The sequence below is a fragment of the Mus pahari genome, chromosome 4 (assembly GCF_900095145.1).
Source record: "Mus pahari chromosome 4, PAHARI_EIJ_v1.1, whole genome shotgun sequence".
NCBI lineage: Eukaryota > Metazoa > Chordata > Mammalia > Rodentia > Muridae > Mus > Mus pahari.
In genome coordinates, this window is record NC_034593.1 from 23,416,766 (window position 1) to 23,435,569 (window position 18,804).

Below are 18,804 nucleotides of genomic sequence, written 5' to 3' on the forward strand. Positions count from 1 at the left end.
TAAAATTAAATAATACAGCAATAGATTCTCTGGGCTCCCTAGTATGTGATTTATCGTCCAAGGTCTAGATTAGTACTCCAGTGTTTCACTAGAGTTCATAATCTATTCATTAAGATGAGCTAAATGTGACTCCCTCTGCATGGCTGCCACCTAATGCCACTTCCACGGGAGTAAGGTCACTCCTAGCTCCTACTGTTGCCCAAACAAGAGGTATTTTCTTCTAGCTCAGTAGTCCAACGTCATTAGTGCAATATGACTTCTGTTTCAGAGTTTAAAATGACCTTCTGGCTGTGGAATGTGCCGCTTGACTTTTGACAGCAGAACCTCCTCTGGCTTTGTTTCTTTCACTGAAGCATGCAAGACAGTTCTTTCATGGACAAGGCAGTGTCTGTAACTTGTAACCAGTCTTCAGAGAGGAGGAGGCTCTTCAGACAGTAGCCTGCCTACACTGTGTTACGGGAAATGGTTCTGAATTCTGCTTATCTTCCAGGTGCCTCAAAGAACAACTTCTATATCCCCAGCACTAGCCAGGAAGAATTCCCCTGGCAATGGCAGTGCTTTGGGCCCCAGACTCGGATCTCAGCCCATCAGAGCAAGGTAAGGGGAAGGAGATCACCGTGATTATCCGAGATGCCTGCTATGTCTCTCATCCTTTCTTCACTTTTGAAGCCTATGTACTTGTCATCTGGACTGGTTGCCTTTCAATAACTTCGATATTGACAGGTTTTAAAATCTGGGTACAAACTTAGAGACACAGACATGGTTGCGGCATTGCAAACCATTGTCTCAGAGACCCCATTCACAGAGCCAGAAGTACAAAATCTGAGTTAAATTGTAGCACCAGGTCAAGAAGTGTGCCCCCAAGAACCACTGAGGCATCACAAAGGTCTTGCCTAGGAAACAGTGAAGTGCTGCAGAAATTCTATAGCTTGGTACTTACGGGACCAGCTTTGATCAGGAAGTCATCCCAGTGGCATTATAGAGAGGGTCTCTGAAATTCAGTCATACTTCCATGACTTATTCTATGTTCTTCCAGAATTTCCTTCTACCATGCATATTCCTATAATCAGGAGGTTTCATTCAACTTCCACTGGTTGGGGCAGAGGTCTCAACGGATGCTGGGAAGTAAGCAGTATCTACATAGTATCCGGGCAGACTTTATGTGGCAACAGATGCTGTTTGTTGCTGTCTTTCATCAAGTTTCCCTCGGATTTGTCATGATGAATACATCCTTTTTTAGGAGTCACTGAAATAGCAAGCGGCCTCTGCTTGGTCTATAAAAAGGACACATTAGGGCAGGCTGCTTTCTTCTTCATTATGTTCATGATGAGAGAAAGTCCATGAAGTGGGGAGGGGGAAAGAGGACAAGGGATTATTATTTTGCTTGTATACAAAATGCTTAGCACATTCACTCTGCTCTTACCTTGAAAGACCTTAGGAAGGGATCATTCCCAAAAGGAGGAAGTATTCTACTTAGAATCTCAGGAGAAAAAAAGATCCCAGCCGCATTCTAAGTAGAGATACAAATTGTTGGAGTCTGTGAAACTCCTCTGGGGCTTGCCAGATCTATGTCTAGCTGTGTGGCTAAGCAGCCCCAGGTTAAGGAGAAGGTTCTGTGGCCAGAGAACAGAGCATGCTAACACTGCACGCAGACCGAGCATCATCAACCCCTTTCTTCCTGTCCCCAGTTATCAGCACCTCCTCATGTGTTGAACCAGCCCTACAAGGTATTTTCATTAGATCAGTTCCTTGGAATCTGGCTGTTTAGATCACGCATCATCCAAGCTTGAAGTATTTTTTATGCTGTCAACCAAAAAGAAAGACTTGTTCTTATAAGCAAACGAGAAGCAGCTGTTTAATTCCTCTGATTTGTTTTAATGCCATGAGGACGTAAGATAATGGGTGTTTTATGGCCAGTAACTTATAAAAGGTGAAGGTGGTTTCCCTTGAAACACTCAAATTCTACATTTTCTGCGAAGAATGTAGACTTTACGAGAGATGACCAGTGTTTTTCTACTTACAGTAGAGAGGTGGGAGCTAGAAAGTTGCAGCTATTCACCTACAGTACACATCATAAAAATTTGTGGTGAGAGAGTAGAGAACGCCAACTAACTCTTCCTGGGAGACAATCAGCAGAACAACCTTGCTTTGGCTAGTATTCAGGACTACCTGACCAGCACATAAACTGTGAATCACTGGGCTGGTGCGATGGCTCATGAAAGCAGTTAAAGACAAGTGCCATATAAGCCTGGCAAGCCAAGTTTTATCTCCAGAGCCCATATAAAATTAGAAGGAGAGAAGCCCGTAAAGCTATCCTCTGACTGCCACCGCTTGCTGGCTGAATCCCTAGCATCTCATTTCTTCTTCTAGCCCTGAACTCCCCCAGCCCATCAGTAGTGAGACAGTTTCTGATATATACTAGATTGCCTTAGGCAGGGGAGGAAGAATGAATGTTTACAAAGTAGAGAACACATTAATAAGCCATAGAAATAGCAATACCAGAATCCTGCCAGCATTGAGCTCTCTGGTGGTACAGAATTGCTATGTGCAAGACTATATGTGGCCTTGGGACTAAGTGTTCAGGGTCTGACTCCATGGTCCAAGTGTACCTCATGCTCTTTGAGCTACATGTGTCACTGGAGAAAAATGAGGTCTTGCTTCTCTTTCTTATCTTGCTTTGGAGTAGGTATATAAATTTACTTATTTAAAGCATAAGTTTTATACCTCGACCCCCAAGTAAAAATATCAGGTGTGGTAATATGCTTAGAATTCCAGCAGTGGATTCGGACTGGAGGATTCCTGGGGCTTCCTGGTCTTCTAGCCCAGCTAATTATGGCGAGCTACAAGCCAATTGAGACCCTTTCTTCATTTGTGGCAGGCCTTTCAGTACCTTGCCTTACGTTTTTGAGGCAATTTATATTTATTTCAGAATTTAATAAACACCTCTGGAGCACTTATATTTATGACATAGTATTTTCGTTGTATCACAAATAATTTTAAATTATGTGTGAGTGTGTGTGTGTGTGTGTGTGTGTGTGTGTGTGTGTGTGTGTGTGTGTGTTTAAGTCAGAAGACACCTGAGCAGAGTTGGCTNGTGTGTGTGTGTGTGTGTGTGTGTGTGTGTGTGTGTGTGTGTGTGTGTGTTTAAGTCAGAAGACACCTGAGCAGAGTTGGCTGTCAGTAGAATCTAGGGATTGGACTCAGGACATCATGATAGGACAGCAAATATCTTTACCCACTGAGCCATCTTGCCAACTAGCATTACAGCTATTAAAACCTATTAAACCTATTCAACTATTAAACTATTAAAACCATATAGTGATTCCAAAGCAATGGCTTACATCACTCTCATTTTAAAGATGGGAAGCTGAAATAAACCAAGCTTAAACAAACATCCCCAAGTGTCAGAGAGGAAGTGGCAGGACTAAGATTTGAACTCTGGTAGCCTGCCTGGGGAACCCCTGACTCACTGTCTCTGACTTTCTCACTCTGTAGTTTATAGGGGTGATGAGAGCCCTTCCTAGTCCTGAAGGCACTGGCCTCGACCCTACTGCCTTCACTATCTCTGAAAGGGTGTGATTGTATGGAACTTTTTTGTATCCCAAACATTCCCCTCTCATCTAGAACAGGATCATCTCTTCTTTTGTGAGCTGCCCTTCTAGAGGTAAAAGTTGGTGGCAGTCCAGTGTCCTGAGGGGTTCCTCCTCCCTGTGAAACTGAGTGTTGATTAAGCTCCACAGACAGGCCCCACATGCTCCTGGATACAATGGTGTCATTGAGGGTGATCAGGAGAGGAAATAAAGATTGTAATAAATCATGTAGAACTATTGCTGTTTTAAAACTTCTCGACTCTTTAAGATTTAGTTTGATCCATTAATCCTCCTTAAGACAAATTAAAATATGCTCAAACAAGTACTTTTAGAACATGAAAAGATTTAAATTAACCCAGAAACAGTCCAAAAAATGATTAAATGATTAATCTCAGAAAATAATTCCCTGTTCCATCCCAAACCTTTCTTCTTATGACTTGTTTTTTCTTATTGGTCTTGTTGCCAAAGAACAGTATAAAGAGAATTTTGGCAGTCAGCCAGTTAATTAAAGACTTGGCCCAAGGCTTTGGACACAAAAATCATATTGTAATCCTCATTTTATGTTTTGACTTTTTACACAGCTCAAGTAGATAGGATAACTGCCACATATTCCTTCAATGTTTGTCATTGTTTGCTGGGTAGAAGAAGCGTGAACTTAAATTTAGCATTTATAGAAATGTATTTGGATAATTTGAAGTTGTTTCCTGCTTAGATCCAAGTAGTCCTGGTTAATATGTGAACAAGGGAAATCTATTACTTAGTGGAATTTGGAAGTTGAACCTCTATGAACATGTATTTGAGAGCCCACAACCCATAAAGCAAATCACACATACATAACAAGAGAAAAATATCATATGACATTGCTCATATTACTCATATTTTTAAGAAAAAAAAACATAAAGTCCCTCTGTTTCCCTGTTTGGTTCCACACTAAGTATTTCTTTCAGTGTGCAGCAGCAAGAATAGCAACTTAATACACACAGCACCAGGGATGGTGAGCTGGCATGAAAAGGGCTTGTGCTAACGAGGCCCAAGTCAGAAATCAAGTGCTCATGGGATCTAATTAGCCTCACACAGGAAGAAGAGCAAGCTTTCCAAGCTTCATCACAGACACATCCCAGATAGGTTTGTAAATAGCCAGGGTCTTAACATGCCCACAGCCTTCTGTCTGCTCATCCTCTTCCCCTAGCTAGGCACCCACACTGAGCCCAGGATGGAGGCAGACAGCGATAAGAGCTAATACCTTCCAGTTCACCCTTCTGTTCTGATCTGCACTTCCTGTCAATTACCACAGACCTGATGATCTATCCTGATGGCTCTTCTTAACATCCATCCATATGCACAAGAAAAATACTAACTTTGGTCTCCACTTGGGCTGTGCCAGCCTTTCTGATACTATGCCAAGTCCCAGTGTATCTCACTGCTATATAACACCACCCATGACCCCTCAATGTGCATGAACTTTCCCCAAACACCAACGGCATTTACAGTCACTATTTACATAGCTTTCAGGGTTACAACCTGCTAGCTATTGTCTCTACAACCTGTATCTCATTGCCATGGTGATAATGTCACTTGACTGTATATCTCCCTAAGTATCTTATAACATAAGATACTTAGGAAAGAATCTCTGATCATTTAAAGTATTTTCTAATTTAGGGGTACTTGCATTTGGGACCTAAATTTATTTCAACCCCTCAGATACAAAAGTTCCCACAAGAATAGTTACTGTCCATTAAAGAATGCCATTATTATAGAAAGAATTCTTGATTCTCATGAGCTTCACCAACAGTCATTCTGAAGTTGGCCTTACTGTTAAATTGACTTAGCATCTACAAATGCTGTAATATTGTCATAAATTCTAAATTTATATCATCAATATTAATGAAGTGTGAGATATGACTGTTTTTACATAAAGTTCACCCTGAAGTTAACCATGGTTGCTGGCCACTTCTACTAAACCAGGAGTTGTGCCGATACATTACTACAAAGTAAGATGTGTGGTTTAAAAGTCTGTGTGAAAGAACCACAGTAAAGCGCATTGCTTTTGTAAGCTATCTCTTAAAAAAAAAATTCAACGAACAAAAAAGATTATGTCGCTTTTTTCTTTTTCTTTTTCTTTTTTTTTTTCTTTTTTTTTTTTTTTGCTTACATCATTGGATATTTTGTGGCAAGGCCATTAGTAGGTTACAATACAAATATCTCAGTATGAGGGCCTCGTTATTGTATGGGACACGTCCAACACCCAACACATTGCCAGAACCTGGTGTACACACTCCGTGCTCTTGAGCCAGCCAGATCAAATGAAAGCAAAATAACACATTTTAAACAACGCCTCACTGTGTCTGACCAACACCACAATGTTCTCGGAGTGTAGAGACTGAGAGATGTTGCAAGTGACAGAGACGATGGGTGCTCTATTTGCTTTCCCCTCTAAGCAACTGTGCTGTTCGTTATTTTTTGTTTGTTTGTTTAACAAAATCATAAAAACATCAGCAACCAGAATTGCTGGCCTTCTCTCCTCATTTGATGTAGGTCCAGGTGATGGAGGTAGGCACACTCCATGTTTGCTTGTCATCCTGTTTCACTGGAGGAGGCTAAGCAGGAAGGAAAGGAACTGTGTGCCTAGCTAGAGTCACAGAGCACATGCACTGTGTCCCGGCACTGATCTATCTCAACTGCCTGACCATTCTTACTAGGATAAAACTGAGTAAGAAAATGCATACTGCTCTTCATGGTCACTAAAGGTAAATGTGGTGGAATCCACACTGAACCCAGAACCACTTGCAACTCCAGCTTCAGGGAGTCTGACACCTGTTTCTACACACACACACACACACACACACACACACACACACGTATGCATATATACTTGTAAACAAGCAAAATTTCAAAGCGAAAGATAATCACATAGACTACAGTGAAAAGTACCTTTATATATTTGCGAACATATGTTTGTTCACAGAGTTCAGGACATTTCAACCAAGAATTCTAATACTATAAAAAACAGAGTTGAGTTTCAGTGCGCAGATAGATGGCTAGTTGTTATTTGTCAAGGCAATGTGTTGGGAGCTCCGTAAATGACGAATAGGAGATGAATTACCAGACTAATTTGTCTATATAATGGATTATTTTGCTGCCAGAACTCTTCAAATCATAAGAAAGTGCTCACAGTACCTGTTTTTCCTCTACAGTGTTAGGGAGAGAAAGAAGTAAAAAATAAAATTGAATATTTGATAATTTGCCAAAGAGTAAACCATAGTTGACTCTTTCCTGGTTTGGGAATTGGCTTGTGTTCTTCCTCATATTTTCCCTTTCATAGGTTTCAAGTTCTCTACAATAAATACTGGGGGCACTGTTAAAGGAAGGCCTCCTCTTATGGTTCCTCATCTCAGAGCTTCAGCCTAGTGACCCAAGAATTGAGTGCGAAGCTCATCCCTTGCCCTGCCAGCATCTGGCTGTAGCTACACCAGAGAGGCCTGGCTTCCATCCTCCCTTGGACCCTTGAGTTAGGGTTTCAGAAGTCTCTAGCAATAGCATGTTACTCCACAACCACCCTATTAATGTGTATAAGATAAAAATTACATGTATTTATGTGTACCATGTGATATATATATATATATATATATATATATATATATATATATATATATATATAAACACATATGTACATATGCACATACATACATACATACATACATATAACTTAAACAGTTACTGGGTTTTGTGATGAAAACATTTAAGATCTGCTTCAACCGGCTGTGGTACTACAGTATTCTATAAAATGAGACCTGCTTTAAGCATACATATTAAGTGAAGATAGCACAGTGTACAAGGAATTTCCAAAGCTTGCTCATCCTAACTGAAACATTTCTTTGCTTGCATCCCATTGTCTCCAAGCCAAACTCCATAGCTGCTGCTGATGCACATTGTACACTCTGCGACTCTGAGTTGTGCCTATCCATATACAAGATCCAATACTCATGCAGTGCATGTCTTTTCGTGTGCTTGACATATGTACAGAACATGTACGTGCTACATATATACAGCCATGTCATATTTTCTTTACCTGCTAGTGCATCAGTGGATATACATGGATACTAAATTTTGCTTTTTACAGATAGTGTGCAACAGTGAGTGGATCCATCTCTTTCACACAGAGACCTCATTTCCTCTAGATACATACGCAGAAGCAGAATTGTCATGTCATGTCATAGGTCTTTTTATAATTCTTGGAGGACTCCCCATAATATTTTCTTTCATGGATATGCTAATTTGCATCCAACAAAGTCCAAGGATTTCCTTTTTCAACACCCTCAGCGGCACTGGCTATCATTCCTCTTTTTGAGAAAACCATTTTAATAATGTAAGGTGCTGCTGAGCGTTTCTATATAGGGCTTTTTTGCAGGTTTTAAATGTCTATCCAGGTCCTCCACAGCTTATACTTAAGTCTTGTGTATCTCCTGCTACTGAGTTAAGTGAGTGTCTTGTATGTTTGGATGTTGATGTGCAGCCCTTGTATTCTCCCATCCCTGTAGCAACCCTGATCTCCGCAGGACAGAGCCAGTCCTGGAGAGTTCCCTGCAGCGGACCAGCAGTGGCAGTTCCTCCAGCTCCAGCACTCCCAGCTCCCAGCCCAGCTCCCAAGGAGGCTCTCAGCCTGGGTCACAAGCAGGATCTAGTGAACGGACCAGAGTTCGGGGTAAAGTGTTCCATTCTATCACATCTGGGAGGAAAGCCAGAGACAGAAAGAGAGTTACTTTCTGACTCTGGCAGCGGGGGTGGCCACTGTTGGATGATACTGAAAATTATCTGGTAGCTCATGTTTGTGTCTCCTGAGGGACTGAACTATCATCCCTAATTGTGCATGTGACATCAGAGTGTGACCACCAATCCTGTATATCTATCTAAAATTTCAATCTCCAGACACATCTCCATGTAGTAGTCTTACTAACAAATATTTGTGACTACAAAATATTGAGAACCGTCCAGTTTCCCAAATGTCCATTTCCGTTTGATTCCTCGTTTTCAGTCTCTTGAGCCCCACTGTCATGTTCCCATGGCACCAGACATCCCTTCCAGAATCTTAATATGTTTTATAATCTTAGGCATTTCTCAAGATGAAATTTCCTAAAAACCATTATAAAATAAATACACAAGAGAGAAAGAAATACCTTCGCCTTAAAGACACATGTTCAACTCTTCTGGCTGTTCCTACTAGATAAGTAAAATATATAGCCTCATATTTAATTCAAAGCATTCTGCATCGCTCAGTTTTCAGTAATGAAAAAAGTCCATGGAAAGACTATAGTATAATTAATACCTAGCAAAACACTGTTCTAAGGAGTTGAAATTCACTCTTTCTGAGTCATCTTCTTCAGAAGATAAATTTGCTCACAGGTAATTGATTCTAGGCTTTCTGAAGTACAATTTGATAAATATTAATGATAATTCACTCTTCCTGAAGAGAACTACTAGTTCCTTCGTGGCCCCTTGAGTAGGCACAACCACAATTTACCTCCTCTATTAATCATTTACATTTCAGTTCAGTAAAACCTCTGTATATGCAACTTTTTTAAGCTTGAAATCTAACATGTGACACCCATGACTGAGCTTTGAGACTTAGATTGTCCCACAGCTGACTCGCTCTTCCTGACATGGGTGGCCTGCCTCCGAGTGCTATGTGTCTCCGGGACACTGACCCAGACAATTGCCATTCCCTCAACTTTTTTTTTTTTTTAAATGTTCGTTGGATTTTTTTGTAAAGAAGATCAGTGATACCCATAGCACTTGAATTCTCTGAACTAGCTCAGGCTTAATTCTCACATTTTTTCCTTCATTCCCTACTTCTGATTATAAGTCATCTCTGCTTGGGAATTCAAGCCAAACAAGAAACTCTCAGCTTTCCTACTGCTCTACCTATGCCATAAGTACCACAGCCGCTCTTGCTCTGTGGCTGCAGGCCACCTCCCTCACCCTTGTCCATACCTATATTCTTGGGCCTTTACTCCCTGATCCTGCATCACTCTTTCTTCCTTAAAGGTCTCAGATCACTTCTCAGATCTCCTTTTAAGACTCATGCCATCAAATAAAACTCTTTTATTCCTCAGAAACTTCAATCAGAATAGCCTGTTCTGATGAATAGATGATAAAAGAAGAAAACAAGGCTAGAATTTTAATTTAGAAGCTCATTTGAAATAATGATTAAGAGGACATTCAAAATTCAGAAGGCTTCCCAACTAAGTCCATCGCTTCACGGTTACCTTGAGCGATGTGTGTCATTCTTCCCGTCTGTACTCATCAGGAGAGTAAGAAAATAGAGCCATGGCACTATGTGGGAGCAAGGACAAATAGCAATGTTTAACAGAGAAAGTGTTTGGTGCTGTGCCTAAGACACAGAAAGCTCTTGGTAAATGGTAGTGACTGATTGCAGTGCTCGCTGCAGTCTCAGTTTTACTGTTGACTTATAGGTTTCAGGCCTCCGTTGTCTCCCTGTTTTCTAAGCGTGCATTACTTTTCCAGGGATATATATGGGTTTGCCTCATGAGTAGGCTTTCACTCACTCAGAATGCAAGATGGGCTTTTCTAATGGCTGTCTTCCTGTTCTCTCCTCTAGCCAACAGTAAGTCAGAAGGATCGCCTGTGCTCCCCCATGAGCCTTCCAAGGTGAAACCAGAAGAATCCAGAGACATCACGCGGCCCAGTCGGCCAGCTGTGAGTGCTTTTCTTTCTAAGGATTTGGAATTCTTCCTTTACCTGGAGATCCCAAGATGATGTAGTTAGGGTTGCCTTTATGACTCAAAGCAAAAGTTGGGGGATGAATAAGAGCACTGTGTGCTAAACACATCTAGAAGACAGTCATCCATGACGACGAAGGTACGGAGTGGATTTTAGGCTGCTTCCTCTGCTCTGGGGGCTTTTGTTGCACATCACTATTCAAGTAAAAAAGAAAAAGGAAAGAAATTAGCTCACACCATGGCACAATATTTGCTCCTCACTTTGACAAGAAAAGATGTTAAAAGTAGCAGTTAGGAAACCTGGGCTGTTTCTGTGAGTTGCTTCATCCAGTCTCCATGCTGCCTTTCACATGGACAATAATTACAGTCTTCTGCTCCTTGTCATGTTTTATGGACTCTCTTTTCTGGACCAAAACATAATAAGTATGCTGTGACACGGGGCCTGGTGACTTGATGTTCCAGCTTCATTGCTGGAAAATGAAGGACCCAAGTGTATAAACGGAGGGTTTTAGCATCAAATGTAAAAACCAAGGACAGGACAGCTCCAAGGTATGGTTGAGGGGAAGGTTTTCATTGTAGCTATGAGACTAGGATTGCCAGAGGCATCTGGAAGAGTCCAAAGCAGAAAGAGTAAACAGTAATGGCCAGAAGACTGGACTAGGTCATGAAAGGAGGGCATGGGAGAGAGAGGAAGACAAGGGAGTGCCGGCAAAGGAGAGCAAGAGGGAGGGGTGAGAGAGGGGAAGACAGAAGAGCACACAGCTGAAAAGACGGGGTTATATGGGAATGAGAAGGAGGGGAAGGGAAGCCCACGGGTGGGAGCAGTTTGGGATAGCCACAGGTAGTTGTAAGACTAAGGGAACCTGAAGGACAGCATGCCCTTCTGTATGCTAACGGACACCATGGATAGCCATTTGTCCCGTCTGACAGTGGTGACGATATGGTTAGCTTGGTGGGGGTGCCAGAATTTAGGGGTGTGGAGTTTCCTTTGGGCCCAACACCAAGTAGCTTTAAAGAAAGAGAGGATCTGGGTTCAGGATGTAGTTTGGTTGGTTAAGTGCTCATTCTGCCCACCTGAAACCCCGGATTCAATCCCTAGCACCACATAAAACAGACATGATGGCCTATACCAGAAGTTCAAAGTCATCTTCGGCTGAATAATAAGTTCAAAGCCAATCTAGGATACGTGAAACATTGTCTCAAATAGGTAGATAAGTGATAGATATGTTAGAGAGATATATGATAGATACATTAGATAGATAATAGATAAATACCTAGATCAGAGAGAGAGAGAGATGAAAGAAATGGAAAGGAAAGGAAAGGAAAGGAAAGGAAAGGAAAGGAAAGGAAAGGAAAGGAAAGGAAAGGAAAGGAAAGGAAAGGAAAGGAAAGGANGGAAAGGAAAGGAAAGGAAAGGAAAGGAAAGGAAAGGAAAGGAAAGGAAAGGAAAGGAAAGGAAAGGAAAGGAAAGGAAAGGAAAGGAAAGGAAAGGCTGGCTGAAACATAAACTTGGTTTAAGTTTCTTAGATGCTGTCCTGTGAATGAATGACTCTCAACTACTAGTTTTTACATCTTAAAGTCGGGGAATTGCTAAGTAGCAACCACAGGGATTTGTATCGTTCTGGCTTGAGCATTTCTTTGCCTGTCTGTCTGTGTCAGTTTTCTAATAACAATGCCAATTTTGTGTCTAACCTGCTTCTTTTCTTCTGGCTTTTCCCTGACTGTGGATTCTTCTGAATTGGGTTCCTCTTGCCACAGAGCTATAAGAAAGCTATAGATGAGGTTAGTACTGCCATTTCTTGGTCATGCTTTCATAAGATGTGAATATTGAACTTATTTCCTGATGTTGACCTTCAGAGAGGAAGCCAGTGGTATCATGGGGAAAAGTCCTTTATACACACCCTTGTCTGAGGGAGGAGTGGCCCCTCAATAGAATTCAGCCCAAGACCCTCAGACCTACCCATAACAAGCCCCAGAGTCCTTCACTGAGCAAAAATATTGCTTTTCCAGTGTCCCAACTGGGCAAAACACAGGCATCAGTATTTTGTTAATAGTGTGATTTCTCCTTCCAGTGCCTTCTAATAACAAACCTGCATTTTCCAGCCTTGCTAGGAGATGGCCCTCAGCAGTTTTATTAGCACATCCCAAATTTATAGTGCATAATTTGTGAACCAGGAGTTACTGGTTATTGTTAGATTAATTTATATTGTGGGACATTAACAACACCATAGGCAGCAACATCAACCTTAGCTAATGAATCCGGGTTAGTTAAGTGATCTATTTCCTTATCTGTGGAGACATTTTCCATTAGAAAAATAGATGGCTATGTCCCTTGAGAATAGTTTGCTGAGGACAACTTCCCCACTGCTGTTTGTCAGACCTGTGTGAACGCAGCAGAATGCAATGGTTCTGAACTGGCAGGCCTTGCAAGGGGTCCCAGATGCATGGAACGTAAGGCTCACCATTACCGCTTTGAGGCTGGAGCTCTGCAAAGTATATTTCTGTGAAATTATATGGAAAAAGCACTGGCTTCAGGACTCAGCAGGCTATTTTTGAAGCTTGGCTCCCTCCGGTGAATGCTGACTGGGATAAGTCTCATAATCTCAGTAATATGTACAATGGGACTAAACCTCATAATCTGTAAAATGGCAATAAAAATGTCTGCCCTCCTTTACCTACAAGATTGTTCAGGGTCTTAGGAGGCTGTGTGCAAAGGCATTGTTTAAAGTGGAGAGTGCTTTAGAAAGCCACTGTGATTGTACAGGTTTGAGCCATAGTCACAGTACTAGTTTTGCAAGTAGGGTAACATGATTCTGTGAAGATGGTTCTCATCACAGCTGTGACTACCACACCGTTTCACAGTGAGTCAGAAAGTCACGCTCCTGGTTAAGGGACTGCTGTTTATAAAGTAATGCTACTCCACATGTCTACATCCCAGGGACTGGTTATAACCACTCTGCTGCATCGTTTTGCTTTTCCCTCACAGTAGTAACAAGGATAGAGGGGTTGTCCCACACAACTTTGTATCAGTTGCTGGGAAAAGGAAGAGAGAGAAGATTATTTTCTGGCACTGGATACCATAGTTGCCAATTAAGTGGGATTCATATGAACAGCTTAAGGGCTTGTACAAGTCCAGAAATTAGCATGGAAATGGCTGTTGTGAGAAAAAGCTCTCCTGGGTTTCCTCTGGTAAGCCCGGGTGTTCCAGGCTTTTTGAAAATCACTTCATTTATTTTGATGTGTTCTACCACAATCTGATAGAGACGAGAGGAGCAATTTCATGCCCAGACCTCTGGGACTGTGGATCAGAGCAAATGCCCCCCAGTGAACTGACACCCCTGGCCATTGACTACCACTGGCCTGGAACACTGAAACAGGAAGATGGTCCTGCCCGACCCAGTGGTTCTTAGCTGTGGTTGCTACCCCATCTTTTACTTAAGAGCTATTCAGCAAATCTCAACTCATTTTTAATTGTTACCCTTGAAACTGGGCGGCAACACTGCAGACAATTGCTGTGATACACTAAAGGGGTGGAGCTAAACATCCGCCAATTCTCAAAAGGGGTGGAGCTAAACAGTCACCAATTCCCAAAAGGGGTGGGGCTAAACATCCTCCAGTTCCTAAAAGGGGTGGAGCTAAACATCCTGAAACAAACACAATCCTGAAACAAACACAATAAAACATCTCCAGCCCAAAATGGTAAAGATGATGGGCTGGGAAATCTTGAGCTCAGTTTTAGCTCCCATCTTCTTCTGCAACTGTTTTCCTACTTGGATGGCCCAAAATGAAATGAAAAAATCTTTAAACACCTTCTTAAAATTTGTTATTGCTAATTTAGTAGTTTAATTTTTCTCAGAGCAATAAATCACAAAGGGTAGCTATGAAATGGGCATTACTTTCCAGTGTACTGTGAAATTTCACCATGCTGCAGTTAGTTAATAAAACTTTTGAAAACAAATAACTTTTACCTTCCCATAACCGAATGCATGGCTATGTGCAGAAGCAAACATTAGCGGTATGTTTAGGGTTTATTTTTAATCAGGTATAAAAAAATAATAATTAAACTGACAATTTCTAAAACTCACCCACTGATAGGTTGAAACTTAAGTAATAATTATTTACTTTGCACCGTAGGGGGAAAAAAAAACACAGTATTTTGTCATATTTCCTTTTCAGTTAATGTGTCCTCAAATATTTTCATGCTAAATAGCATTTTTATTTCTCTTCCCCTTTCAATACATTTTAGCTTCAGGCTTGAGACAACCAAGCAATAAATTACCATAAAAGGCTCATTATACAGAGGAAATTGGAATTGTCAGAGAATAAAGTGTCTGAAAAGGACCTGAGTCTGGTAGTGGCAATATTATGTCATGTCTATTTTCTGCAACCTTGATATCGCCCATTGTCCTCGTAATGAGCAAATGAAAACCCGAAGTTCAGCTGGCCACAGAAGCTGCTGGCAATGGAGGGTTAATTTTTCTTTGGGGGAATCACGTTTGATCACTCATTACTGCTACCTTGAAATGCTCATCAGTTCCCACTCTCTAAGCTGCTACCAATTAAACTGAAAATAGATTTGCAATTATTTTTAATGTTTCAGGAAAGAGCTTTTTAATAACACCAAAATAAAAAAAAATTCTGATTAAAACCAAAATTATAAAGCAGGTCATAAAGTGTTGCTAAATACAGTATTTATGGAAATGTAGGTCATTTTAACAAGTGAAACTCTCTTGAACTTATTGGGTAAAGGACTTAACTAAATAATTCTAAATAGATTTTATTTTTTTGTTGTTGTTGTTTAATCTCTCTCTTGTCTATTCTGAAATGTTAGAGATGAGGTAGCCATGCCCCAGGGGGGAAATGTATCAGTATTTTAATTAAGTCACAGTGGTAGTATTATATTTTACTCAGAATTTTTGATAATACAAACAAACTCCTTTAAACCATATTCTCTCTTTAAATTACAATAAAATATAGTCTTTAATGAGTAACATTTTAAATATTAGCTCTATTCTTTGATGGTATAACTTTATAAAAATCAAAATATGCAATAAGTGTGTCTGATTTGTCCTTTTTGCTAGTTTGGAAGCTCGCTGTGTCCTCTTGCTTTCAGAGTCTTGACAAATGTGTCAACGGTTCGTCCCATAGTGCCCATCTAGCGTGTTCTCCATACTCCTTTTGTCTGATAAAGATAAATGTATCAGCAGCAGTCAAGAGGAGATGTGCGGAAGGCTAGACCTAGATACTAGCCTTTCCTGGTCTGGGTGCATTGCCTAAGAAACTAGAAGTATATTTGTATAAAATTCTCTGTGTGAGGAGGCTCTCCCCTTTCATAGTGTGTTGTCTTTAAACACTGTTAAGCCTTTTGGATCCCATCCTAGATTCACTTCCACAGACGGCGGCGGAGACTGGGGCTGTGTGTCGGAGGGAGTGTGCATGTATGGGGAAGTCCCAGCAAGTGCATTCAGGAATAGAGTGTAGCTGCCATTTCCAGAAGCTTGCCCTTCATGGGGCCTTAAGCCAGGTGGCTTCGGGACATTATCGCTTTCAACACATGAAAATAAAACAAAATGACTCTGACACATTCAGTTGACAGCTTGAATTTTCTAGATCTTAGTGATACACCAGGGTGATTGCTCCCTGACTGTTAATCAAAGCAGTGGTGATTGACATGCAGCCACAGTACAGGAATGCCATGGCCTATGGGTGCCTCAAAAGTATAACTTCCATTATCTATGCATGTTTATCATGATTTTTCTTCTGATTGGGATGATTACCTAACATCACTATGTCACAGAGGTTAATCCTACACCAGGTGAATTGGACAAGTACATTTCTGGACTGAAATAAAGAGAGAATATGGCCAATTCTATTTTTGAGAAAAAAAAAATGTGGGATTTAGTATTTTTCAATGAGTGTCTTTCTCCCTAACTCCCTGTCTCTCGCTGAATGCTCTGATTCCCACATGGGTCCCTAAATAGGGAGAAATGGTAAGACCAATGTCAAATTGCTTTTTCCTCATCTGCATGCTTCGTGCCATGGGCAGTTTAACCCATGCAAAGTAGAGCGGCCATGCTTCTGCAGAACTGCCTCGCTCCGCCTTGCTCTGAAAGCATGCCCATCAAAGGTAGTCAGACGTTCAGCACACTGTCTTGCACTATGCCTGGTGACTAAGCCCCACCTCATCACATCCATAAGGCTCAAGGTTTCATCACCCTCATGAAATTTCGGAAGATTATTATTGTCTTCCTTTGGGTGTTTCCACGTTCATTTCAGCATTTCTCGTAAGGGCTTCTGCCAGGTGACTGGAATTTAAAAGTTAAAAATAAAACATCTGCTGTTCTGGAAGAGAACTGTTTGTTTGTTCGTTCATTCGTTTGTTTGTTTGTTTGTTTGTTGCTCCTCTTGATTAACATCCCTGTGGCTCTAAATTTCAGTGGCACTAGGATTTGGGGTGGGCTGTCATTTGATGTGGTACTTTTGTCTTTGGGGGAATGACTTCATACCAAATGAACCTTGCTGTCTACTCTGTTTTATGATTGATGCTAGTTTTTGGTCCAGTAGCCCTCACAAGAGAGGAAAGGCCACCATCATGGCTTTGGGCAAGAATTCCAGGATACTTGGGGAGCAAATTTGAATCCCATTTATTTTCCCATTCAACTCTGAGGGTGACCAACTTCACCCTCTCAAAATGAAAAGAGAACGCCACGTTTGTATGTATGCGCATGCACACAGCACGGCATGCACATATATGCATATGCATAGTCAGTCCCGGTACAGCTATTGGTTTTGAACTAAGTTCGAATTGATTTTTATCTCCCGTTTCTTAGCTTCTACAGACCTCAAACATCGTTTTCGTAGTTCCACACAGTAACTGTGTTTGTCACGGTTCTCAGTAGAGCTTCTTTCTTTTTTTTCCTTGTTGCTTAAGCTGGAGCAATGACTGGCTAGGAGACTCAGCCTTTGGTTGTGACTACACTTCATGTGCTTACAAATTTTTCTTTTTGTAGGATCTGACGGCATTGGCCAAAGAATTACGAGAACTCCGGATTGAAGAAACAAACCGCCCACTGAAGAAAGTGACTGATTACTCTTCCTCCAGTGAGGAGTCGGAGAGCAGCGAGGAAGAAGAGGAGGATGGAGAGAGTGAGACACATGATGGGACAGTGGCTGTCAGTGACATACCCAGACTAATGTAAGAAATGTTTGTTGTTGTTGTTCTGAGATAGCATCTATATAGGTTGTGCCTGAGCTTGTCCTGAGTTTCTGTGCTTGAGCTAGCCTCCTGTCTCAGGAGTAGCTGAGATAACAAGTACCAAGCCCATGCCTGGATCGAGACTGTCACTTAAAGGAAGACTGGGAAGGAGCCAAACCAAAGCATGAGAAACACTAGCTGGATACAAATCACACATAAGTCACTGGTAAAGAGAACTGATTTGGGGGAATTGAGTTCTTACTGGGACACAGTTCTGTAACTACCTCTCTGCATAGACTCAGCCACCTGGAGCGTGTAGTACTTCCAGGCCTGTGGATGCCCTGCCTGCCCATGGCTATTAGACTCACTGTCCTTCAGATGGCTCTTTCTTTGTTCTAAGACAAACAAGAATGAATGCACATGGCAACAGATGTTAGCCCTGACCGACACACACACACACACACACACACACACACACACACACACACACACGAAAGAATCAGGAGACAAATGAACATTTAAGGACATTTCAAGTGTTACAGTTTTTCAATCCTCTTCGGCGTCTTTTTTATTTGATCCCTTTTCTTTCTTTCTTTGTTTTGTATGTGTATGTATGTATGTATGTATGTACATACGTGCATGTGCTCATGTTGACATGTGTGCATTGTACATGCTATGCATATGTGCGTGTCCATATGCAGGCCAGAAGTCAGTGTTGGATGTCATTCTGCAGATGCTGTCTGCCTTTTCTTTCAAGATGGATTCTCCCCTTGGCCTGGTGCTCCTGTCCCCCCCCTCCTCAGTCCCCAGGATTACAAATGTGGACACCAAACCTGGCCTTCATGCTTTCATGGCAGGCGTTGTACTCACTGAGCATCTCACCAGCATCGTCACGTCAGATCTTGTCAGATCTTCTCCGTCTTATGTTCGTATACTTTGTCTCTATGTATGTCTGCCTATATTTCCCTAAGTCACAATCCTGCTCTTGTTATTTTTTTCTTCCCCCAGAATGAATAGGAAGCTCCATGGGTTGTTTTGTTCATGGCAGTGGATTCTCGGGTTAGCTGTTTCTATCCCATTCTTTTTTACTTTTCTAACCCCTCTGAAAATAAACACAAGGTGTCCTTGCCCTGGTCAAGAAGAAACACTGATGAAATGCAATACTTCCTTCCCCATCTTCATGCTCATTCCTTTCCATTTCTTTGGATTGGCTATCAGTATTTATCCCCAGAACATATTCTACTGACAGAAAATGTCACAAGACCATAATTATCATCCTGCT

At 41.4% G+C, this 18,804-nt stretch overlaps 1 protein-coding gene across 3 annotated transcripts in view; it reads left to right on the plus strand.

Annotated features, from left to right (window-relative positions):
* The window catches only part of Tnik (TRAF2 and NCK interacting kinase), a 400,191-nt gene that overhangs the window by 341,737 nt on the left and 39,650 nt on the right, over window positions 1-18,804 (plus strand). For 2 of the 3 annotated variants that reach the window (XM_021195420.1, XM_021195418.2), the window contains exons 18-21: window positions 491-597; window positions 8,129-8,292; window positions 10,207-10,304; window positions 17,338-17,522. In XM_021195420.1, coding sequence (XP_021051079.1) covers window positions 491-597; window positions 8,129-8,292; window positions 10,207-10,304; window positions 17,338-17,522 — 554 coding nt within the window. Of the gene's footprint in view, window positions 1-490; window positions 598-8,128; window positions 8,293-10,206; window positions 10,305-12,085; window positions 12,110-17,337; window positions 17,523-18,804 lie in introns of all 3 variants that reach the window. The other variant, XM_021195419.1, reaches the window with a different exon arrangement.